Here is a 10,553-nt window from a genome sequence, read left to right as displayed (position 1 = left end):
ATTAAAATTAGTTGGTGATGGCTCAGATTTAGTTTGTAAACGTTTGGTTTTGTTTTATTTGGGGATGTAGTTTTTAATGATTTTATTTACAGTAAGTAATTGTATGCATCAGTCTACAAAGTCATTAGTTGTCGATTTGTGGTTCATTTATCATTATTTTACATAAAATAATTTCTTTTATTGTTAAGACAGTTCACCCATTGTATATTGTTCATTCTTAAGGGAATATTTTCTACTGCTAAGAAAAAAATTGATTTAGAAAACGGAGAGAGAAACGACCAATTTGAAAAACGGGAAAAATGCTGTTTGATGTATCCTCTGCAATAACCAATTTTGCAAATGGCAATGGCAACACGAAGAAGGATATTTGGTTTTAGTGTTTGTGTTTAGCAGTAGAAAAATGTAATAAGCAATATTATATTTTTGTATCTTTATCCTTTTCATAAATGTTTGTTGATGCTTTTATATTTTTATTCCTTTGTGGAACAACCTATCCAAAATATTTTTACTGTAGTTGTAGCTCTAATGTGTAATGTGAAATTACTTTGATGTGAATCATTTTATTGTTACAGTATTCCTAATGGTCACCGCAACCTGAACCAAAGACTACACAGAAAAGAGTGCACAGCATAATTAATAAAATCAGCTGTCACTTTCTAAAATTGGGGTTGTTGCGGACACTATCACAACAGTAATTGTAATCATGGTATTACAGTACTTGATTGTATTGGTTTGGTGTCAAAAGTACCTAAATAACTTGTGACCAAAATTGCTTATGAGTATAAAATGTCATACAGTAAAATTGTGGTAATTTCATTAGTAAAGTTGTTGTAATTTCATCAGTGATTCTGTAAAATAAAATATGTTCAGTACATAAAGTTTAGTAAAGTTTATTTTATTTACTATCGTCATATCAGAATTGATTCATTCATCGTAATTTTTATACATTTGGCAGTAATTCAATTCTATAAATAATACAAAAAACAATATAACAAATAACTTAAAATAAATGAGACAATATTTCAGATTCAATATTACTAACAATATTTTATAATAGAATTATAATAAAATAATTGTTTTTGTGGTATCGCTTGTTACATAATTTTATAAATCCAGAAATAAATTTTGCTATTTCAACAATAGTAACTAGAGGGCGGTATATAAGGTCGTTTTCTATTGTTTAAGCACCACACCGAGAGCATAGTGGGATCATAAATACAGGAAACGTAACAAAGTTCCGGTTTTTGAGGGCTGAAGTGGCGGCTCAATGCCGGTGTATCCGCACGACTAACGAGAATTCTAAGGTATTTAAAATGATCCTTCATAATAAAATATTCACACATGCTATTCTGAAGCATTATTATAAATAAATGTAGCCGTAAAAGGCAAGTTTAGGTCCAATTCTGACCGAGCTAGTGTCTACGAAAATGTCGCGGGAGCTAATCGACGAGGGAGGCGTCGTATGATGAAATTCAGAACCTTGCATGGAAAGGCGATTACAAAACCAGGCCTAGGATTGACACGAGAGAAGGCTACCTATTTTTTAAGTTTTGAGTGGCTTATGTAACTAAATGATAATAATCTGAAATATAATTATTTATGATAAAGGACAGATAAATTATTAAACTAATGTGCTTATGTTGACATTTTCAATCGTAAATAGAAAAATACACTCAGTCAGTGTGTAGGCTAAATATATAATAATTTCATGACAAATTAATAATTCATGAATTTGATATCCATTTTTATACCTCCATGATTTAATCATCATCAATCATTAATCATAATGCAAAATATCATGTGTTTGTTCTTTTTCTTAAAATTATTTTATTCATAAATACGTCAATTTAAATGTTACTAGATCCGAACATTTGATGGTTTTTTTTTATATACGTATTGTATAAACACACTCATGAGTCATGAGTTCGAACAATACCATGAAAGCCCCAGTGGTCTAATGGTTAGGACATCTGCATATCAAGCAGGCGGTCCGAGTTCGAGTCTCGGTTGGGGCGACTTTTTCTAATTCTCACAGATTTCCTCATCTTTATCGTTTCAAATTAATTAATTAAATTTCAGTATATCACCGGGCGGTTTCGAATTAATGTTCATTGCCTAATGTGTTTATATATAACAGGTACTGGCTACAATGAATGGACACAGTCCACCGTGCCCACACGGGCAAGGCCCAATACATGAGTGAATCACAATTTCATATCCTGAACAAGGCACATTTGTTTTTCTCGAAATGTACTATACTGTATAACTATTGCACTAAAAGAAAGAATGTTAAGATTTAATTACTATGCCGTGAAGAAAAATGATTTATTTTAGAGTGTCAAAAAGATTTCCCTCAAAAGTATTTTTTTCTTATTGCTATAAGGATGCCTCAAGGAGTAATTCATAAATAAAATTAAAACATTGGTACAATTTAATGTTCAAAAGGCTAAAGGGGTTTTCTAAGGAAAGGAACAGGATTTGAAAATTGCTGTTTCATATCTCAACTGCAATACTAACTGTACAATATCCTTCCTAGTTTTTCATCATTCTTGGCTCACTTATTGTATTTAACAGTTAACACACTAACTTTATTTAGCCTACATCTACTTACAGGTTTGAAAAACGCAAGATATCTACTTTTATAAAGGCATTCCCAAACAAGAAAATCCTGTCATCATGTCAGCTATGAGATCATTGAAAAATGTGGCTAAAAACTATTCACCTGCTCAGGTCAAAGTTCGAGAAGCCACGTCGAACGATCCATGGGGCCCATCAAGTTCTATCATGTCCGAGATTGCGGATTTGACTTACAATGTTGTGGCCTTCACAGAAATAATGACCTTATTATGGAAACGGTTGAGTGACCACGGTAAAAACTGGCGACACGTTTATAAATCCTTAGTGGTGCTAGAATATATAATTAAGACAGGGTCCGAGCGGGTCGCACAACAGTGCAAGGAGAACATCTTCGCAATCAACACATTAAAAGATTTTCAGTTTTTGGATCGAGATGGAAAAGATCAAGGAGTGAATGTACGAGAGAAATCAAAGAATCTAGTATCACTACTGAAGGATGACGAGCGGTTAAAATCTGAAAGAACGCGTGCTCTGAAGGCAAAAGAGAGATTTGCGCAATCATCACAAGGAATTGGTAGCGACACAAAGCCAAATATGACGGGGACTGAATCAAGTTCAAGCTCATCACCAACTTCAAACGGAGGTTAGTTTATTAAGTTGTCTAGGGAATAAATATTTAATACAGTTACAGTTGGGACACCACTATTCAGAGGACATCCTATTTATTAAGGGGACACTTTTTTCCTCACAATGACCGAGGTAGAATATGTTTTAACACTATTGCCAATCCCTATTCAGAACACAACACCCCTAGTAAAGAGAATTGTTGTTGGGTCCTAAAGGTGTCTTTTACAGTACAGTACAGTAGTACACACGTCATCATCATAGACAGCACAGTACTCACTTTTAAAGTTAAAGTAAAGATATTTTGTATTATTCTAAATGTTACCAAGTAGACTGCTTTATTTAGTGTAATATCAGTTATGTTTATGAATGATAATCTACACAGAAGATCATGAGCTTTGTTACTGAAGGCTTCCTGCATGTTGTAATGCAATATTCCCATGACATCCTCATTAAATGTTATTTATGACCAGGTTTGACAGTAACAATCTAAATTAATGTTCAGAGTATGAAATGTCCAACAGTGTCCAACCAATTGCCATCTTTGAATGTGATTATTACAGTAAGCTTATTGGAAATTCTCTGTTGTTAAATGTCGTTAGCCTAGTATAAACTCAGCCTGTTAACGTTGCATTGATGCCTGGGTTGTATAGCTTCCTTACAAGCCTCAGTCAGGTACTATGTCCAGATACAGGTGTATACAAACTTAGTTTCCTAACCTCCCTGTCAAGTTAGCTATTTTTATCTCTTATTTGCTTTAAAACAGATCTGTGTCCATATTTGCACACAGAACCTTCCAGGGAGTTCCCTTCCATGTATACTAATTAATAAAGTCACTTTAGTTACTCAAAATAGTATAGTGTACAGCATAGTACTAATAGTGATAATGACATTCTAAAATAATGTTACTAACCACTGTCTTACTACCCTAATGTTTGTTTCTGGCCATTCCAATTAAAAAACATATCAAGCCTATTTTTGATTTAATAGATCAATTTACAAAATAGTATAGTGTACAGCATAGTACTAATAGTGATAATGACATTCTAAAATAATGTTACTAACCACTGTCTTACTACCCTAATGTTTGTTTCTGGCCATTCCAATTAAAAAACATATCAAGCCTATTTTTGATTTAATAGATCAATTTACTAAATAAAATGCTGGTAGTAGAGTTTTGGTTTAAATTTATTTGCCAAATCCATTTAAAATTCATTATCTTCATGATTTCTAAGAATAAATGTTTAAAAAACTCAAAGTCCAAATTGTTAGTCAGTATTTCAAATGCATTTAAATGATGATAACCCAAATGATAGTAACAGTATATCATATAGCATTCTTCTTTTTTTAAACTCTACAGTATGTCTTAACAATTCTATTTGATTAACACACAGGAACGAGAAGATGGTTGTGATATTATCAAAGGCTAATTTACTATTCTCGATATTGATCCTTTTGTGCAGCCATGCATGTAATTACTGACCTTACTATTGCAGTTTTTCAATTCACTGTATCATCATTATGTTGATTCTTCATTGTCTCAAGTGTTGACTTGTAGAAGTCTGTGGGGTGTTGTTCCAGAATGTTGTTTTGTTCTGATCTGTCATACAGCCCAGCACCTTTATATTTCACAGAATTTAAGAACTGCTGTTACAAATAAATACAGTTTTAAAAGAAAATAAGTTCACTTTATTAGGCCTACAAATGAATTATTTTAAGATTTAATAAGATTTTTGAAGTAGCCTTATAGCATGGAGGTTTTAAAAAAAAACCAGGTATTTTCATATGGTGTTTTTTACCAGAATTAATTTTGAGATACTTGGAGTATACAAATATAGCAAATGCTATGTCATATGTACAGTACAATAATACAATTTTACACGTGCTATTTTATGCCATAGATGCATCACCAAGCCAATTTACAAATGCAATTAGCGTCTAAGTAAATACATAGATTCCATATCATGTCGCTTAAGATTCCCCCAGAGAATTAAGATTCTTCCATTGACCAGGTAATAACGTGCCGTTAACACTGTTTGAATGAATTATCATTAAATAATTATAATATTTCTAAAAAGTCATCATTAGCACAATCATTTATACCTTTGATGAAGTTCCAAAACAAGGAAGGAACGTAGAGATACCGGTAGACAAATTATGATATAAATACGAATAAAGTATGCACAGATTTAGTAATGATTCAAATTAGATAGAGAGAGGTGCTGAGATACCAGAGGGCTAAAACCAGGTCACAATGACACTTTAGTTTACAGTAATGTGCACATTTCAAAGATCTGTATTTTTATGAAATCATCATTTATCAATATTGTACTATAATTGAGTATGCTATCAGAGCTGATTAGGCTTACTTGTACCTGTTGATAGTGATGCAAGAGGTACACACCCTAACCTAAACCTCAAGCGAGCTATATGCAACTCCAGACACATTTTTTTGATCTGATAGTGATAGACTATGAAATTTTTTATGAAATTTATTTGTGGCAAACAGATTATACCAACATTTGGGCAAACAATTTACCCAGAGTTAAGTAAGCTCCCAGTGGGTAATCTGACCTTTTTCTGGTTTTTACAGGAGGAGACCATAATGATCATTCTAGGCCGGCCAATTCAGAGATTGAGCAAGCCCGTCCAACCACTGCAGGAGAAGAGGACTTACAGTTACAGCTAGCCCTTGCTATGTCACGAGAGGAGGCCGAACAACAAACAAAACAGACCCGAAGTGATGATATTAGGCTCCAGATAGCATTGAATGAAAGCATGGAAGTAAGTTATTCTTACTGTATGTTTTACATTTTACTGTATTGCTTACATGTATTTTTTTAGGCTTTAAATTAGTTGTATTTGTTTTTAATTCTGAGACAAGTTTTTCTCACATTTTTAGTTTGTCATTGAACTGTTAAGACCCATACTGTGTAATAATATTCTACTGTAATTTATAAATACTTACAAATATTATGCTATTCCTGTCATTACAGGAAACATAATTAAAACTGAAACTGTTTTTAATGGTGGTTCTTCTTCTGAAATGAGTGTCATTTCAGAAGTGCAGTATACAGACCCGGGATAAAACATGATCCCAGTATGTTGGCTTGTAACATGTAGTATGTTCTTTTTTGTCCATCTTAGAACAAACCACAACCAACACTTCTGAACCTAGCTGAACCAACACCGGTTCCAGCAAAGGCAGATCCTTGGGGAATGCCATCCAGTGGAACTGCAACAGCATTGACTGACCCATGGGCCTCAACTGCTGCCCCCGTTAACCAACAACCACCAGCAGATCCATGGGGAGTACCAGCACCATCAAAACCACCAATGCCAGATCCCTGGGGAGCACCACCAGTAGCTGCACCAGCACCATTACCAGCTAAACCAAATACCCAAAATATTGACCCCTGGACAGCTGAACCAGTACCAGTATCAGTACCAGTCAAGAATGATCCCTGGGATTTGGGCACACCAGTACCCGCTCCTGCTACAAATAACCAGCCAGATTGGGGATTCAGTAATGCGCCAACTCAGAGTGATCCGGATCTGGATTTTGATCTCTTACGATCAAACACTACTTCAAACCCACAACCTGTCGGTGCCTTTGATATGCATCTTTTAAATGATGCCATTCCACAACAGCCTCAGATGATGAACCAACAGAAAGCAAAGCCTCAGAAAAAACCAGAGGACTTCCTCGGAGAGAACTCAAGTCTGGTGAATTTAGATTCGTTAATAGTCACTAATAAAACCGATCAGTCGAGCCTGTCCCAACCAATCAACCCGTTTGTCTTTGGTACCGCTCCTTCAGCTGCAGCTGCACCTGTCAGTAACCCTTTCCAACAACAACAAGCTCCAAGACCGACTCTAAACCAGATGAGAGCTCAACCTGTGGTTGGAGGACCAGTTCCTGGTAGCTTTGGTATGGGACAACAACCTGTGATGTTGGGTGCCGGAGCAGGCTTACCACCTCCGTTATTACCGATGGCTCAAAATTCAATGCAGATGCCACCACAGAACCAAGCAACTAATCCATTTTTGCTTTAACAGTGTGTAGGTGAGTGTACTTTTAATTTTCTTAAACACCGAGAGAAATGTCATGGACAAAGTGATTACTCCACCCATCAATATCCTACTTGAACCCCTGTTGGTATAATGCTTTGTTTTACATAGTATTCTTTGAATTTCACTTCTTATTTTGTACTTGAGAAACTATTTTTAGAATTCTTCTTTTTCAACTGACTGCTTGCTAACAAGCAGCCTGGTCAATTGTTATTGTATTATATTAGTTAAATATTATCAATGAATTATAATTTTTAATGTGTGTATATATTGTATTATATCTTTCAGATTTTTCATGTCTTTGCATATTAAGTCACATATCTGGGCATCATTAGTGGTGGTGGTAAAAACAGCACCATTGTCAATAATTGATAAGTATGTACAACCAGTAACAAAATACTTAAATTAGAAGTTGTATATTATATTAGTATTGACTGGAAATGAGAAATCAGGGATTGATGTAGAGGTGTATATATGATAATTAGAGGGCGCACTTCATAATAATCACATGTCGAATAATTTGACTACAGTATTAATATTACTTCATAACAACTACAAATTCATCACATGTCATTTTTATTGTACAGTAACTGCAGGTGCTGCAGTAATTATTGTGGTAAGGCTGGGATAACAACAGTTACATGGCAACTAGAAAAATAGAATGAATAGGTCTTATAGTACAATGAAATATTCTGTTTATTAACATGTACCATTTAAATTACCATACCAAATAATGATAATCACTAAATATTTGTATGCAATGCAGTAACGTAGACACAACACTAGTTAGTTGACCAATCACAAGCGACAGTTGGATGACCCATTTCATTGTGATTGGTCAAATTACTTGTGGTGGGTATATGTTCTTGTGTTACGTCAAAGTGGGAACTGAACTTAAATGGTTTTCACAGCCTTGTTGGTGGTCTTGCACAATTTCAATAGAAAGTAATTTAACACAATAAAACATAGCAACCTTTTATAACTAATTAATGCAGGAATAAGTATATGAGCTGGCACACTGTATTCCGATAACTTTATTAAAGAGATTTTAAATGAGGTAAAATTTAAACAAATATATTTGATTAATTTTTATAATTTTGTTAATTTGTGTACAAGTCAATTGTTCTGGACATACAATAGTAATACATTTAGATTTGAGAAATTTCAAGTCTTCTTCGAATTTAGACTAACTTGTTTAGTGAGTTGGCACAGCCGATAGCATTCTGGTTTTTGACTGAAGTTGGTTCGAATCTTATACATTTTCATTCAAGCTAAGACTCAACTGGCCTCATGATCTACTTAATTGGCTGGATTGTATTCATAATCAATTTCAATATGCAACCATTAATAAAAATGATTTAAGTTTAATTTAAGATCCATTCTTAAGACGACAAACTCTTTAAGGAAGTTTAGGTGTACTTATTGTTTTCTTGTATAATATTCAAATTTATTCAAAATAAAGTACCACTGTTTTGCATATCATTTAACTATAATTAATAAGCCATCCTAATCACCTGTGTTTATTATATCCGTGTTAATTAATAAGAAAATTTAATTTTAGTTTATTATAATTAAAAGTCTTCTCAAAATGTCTATGAAGAAATATATTTATCTAAATGTGCTCAGAATTTAAAGCTATTTTAACATGGTAGTTAAATTTAATTGCAAGATTTTTTCAAAATTTTGTAAATGTTGGTATGAGATTTGTTTCGTGTACCGGTTTATGAAATTATATGATTTGATCGATTGATGGCTAGCTCTTCAATTCAAATAATGTACTGTACTTTGAAATATTATATATTTAAAGGTGGTAAAATAATTTAATTTTATGCTTCAAAAGCTCAGTAAGGATTTTGTTTAAAAATTCATATTTTGTTTGTAATTAAATCTATTGTATTGTGATACCAATTGAATGTAGGACCGAATAGTAGGAAGCTTTTTATTTGCGACGAGCGAGGACCTAAATTATACATCATATACAGCACTAAAATCGATTGCAATTTTTGTTTCGCGTCGACCATGTTCACAGTACATGTGCGCCCAAAAAATGTTGAAATGCGCATATTTGTGATACAGAATCCAAGGTTTGGACGTCATAGGTCCTAAGTCGTCTCAAGTCAAAAAACGCCTATATCACAAGGCAACCATTATTAACATTAGGTTTTCACAACATGATCCTTTTTACAGAAAAGACCCTTTATACTCTTTTTAAACAATTTTCAAATATGGTATTGATTTATTTGATATTTCCTGTTTAACATGACATGCACGAACGATATATTACATTTGTTATGAAAGATATGTTTTTAAACAATGACAAAATGCACTAAAGTATTTAAGCATGTGCCTGAAGATGGGAAGGACTGGTTGCAGCATTGACCCTCAAGTAACCCTTAAAATACACATTTTATCTGAACAACAAATTAAATTACATTATTATGTGCATTTTGATATCAAATGATAAGTGTACTTTTATTATGATATATTAGTGTTTCCTAAATGTAGTTGTGTTCATGTATCGTGGGCAAATTATTTCCGTTAATTAAAATTGTAATACACTTTGTATTGTTTATATAATGTAGGAAATGTTATTATAAACATTGGTAAAGGTTTTGTAAACTGTTAGTGCGGTGGATTATTTTACAATTATATAATTAAAATATTTAAAATAGCTATATAAGTTTTTTATCTTACAGTAATTAAGTGATTCCAACATCCTACTGTAGCTTTGGTTAATATCCCCTTTCGTGAAGATATCACGGATACATACGTTGTTTCCAACATACGTGTGAATGCAATAGCTTGGGATGACGATCCCTTCAATTATGGACCACTTCCCATGTGAACGCAAATAATATTGACATTTGGTAGGGGATAATTCAATGGCTTAAGAAACAAAATCGTATACGGGGCAATTTGATTCAACAAGGGTTTAAGTTTACCGTAACTTTTTTACTTGCATCATATCTAAGCGTTAGACCTTTGTCAGTAGGCTTGTTCAGAGACCAATCTTATTCTTTAATAAGTATTGTAGCTATTTTCACTTTCATTGCTTTGTAAAAGTTTGGTTCACAAAGAGCAATGAGTTCGTTTCTGCTGAGTGTAATATAAACTGCGCTCAACTCAAACGCGCTTAATTGGCCCTTGTTTGAACCAAGCTAATCGTGCGTATATATTCAAATATAATATAGCCTGACCTGTAACATGTTTGCTCATTTTGTTTAATAAATATCACTGGTAATATAATGTCATTAATGTTAGACTTTTTGTTTTGGTTAACA

General features: G+C 33.3%; 1 protein-coding gene and 1 non-coding gene across 2 annotated transcripts; both read left to right on the top strand.

The window, feature by feature from the left end:
* Positions 1-1,191: 1,191 nt before the first annotated feature.
* Positions 1,192-10,518, top strand: LOC140060323 (epsin-2-like). The gene is made up of 5 exons (XM_072106478.1): positions 1,192-1,304; positions 2,614-3,220; positions 5,795-5,985; positions 6,349-7,267; positions 7,561-10,518. Exons 2-4 carry the CDS (start codon positions 2,677-2,679, stop codon positions 7,255-7,257), a joined length of 1,644 nt encoding a protein of 547 aa, XP_071962579.1. The 5' UTR covers positions 1,192-1,304; positions 2,614-2,676; the 3' UTR covers positions 7,258-7,267; positions 7,561-10,518.
* Positions 1,944-2,015, top strand: Trnad-auc (transfer RNA aspartic acid (anticodon AUC)). The gene has a single exon. It is a non-coding gene; the product is annotated as a tRNA-Asp (tRNA).
* Positions 10,519-10,553: the final 35 nt, after the last annotated feature.

Source organism: Antedon mediterranea, chromosome 1 (genome assembly GCF_964355755.1).
Source record: "Antedon mediterranea chromosome 1, ecAntMedi1.1, whole genome shotgun sequence".
NCBI lineage: Eukaryota > Metazoa > Echinodermata > Crinoidea > Comatulida > Antedonidae > Antedon > Antedon mediterranea.
The sequence above is the reverse complement of the archived record's forward strand: the minus strand, read 5'-3'. Positions and strand labels throughout refer to the sequence as shown.

Coding starts and splice junctions, on each gene's coding strand:
- LOC140060323 (XM_072106478.1), top strand. CDS start 2,677: ATGTCAGCTATGAGATCATTGAAAAATGTGGCTAAAAACTATTCACCT. Junction 3,221..5,794: donor ATCACCAACTTCAAACGGAG/GTTAGTTTATTA, acceptor TGGTTTTTACAG/GAGGAGACCATAATGATCAT. Junction 5,986..6,348: donor CATTGAATGAAAGCATGGAA/GTAAGTTATTCT, acceptor TGTCCATCTTAG/AACAAACCACAACCAACACT.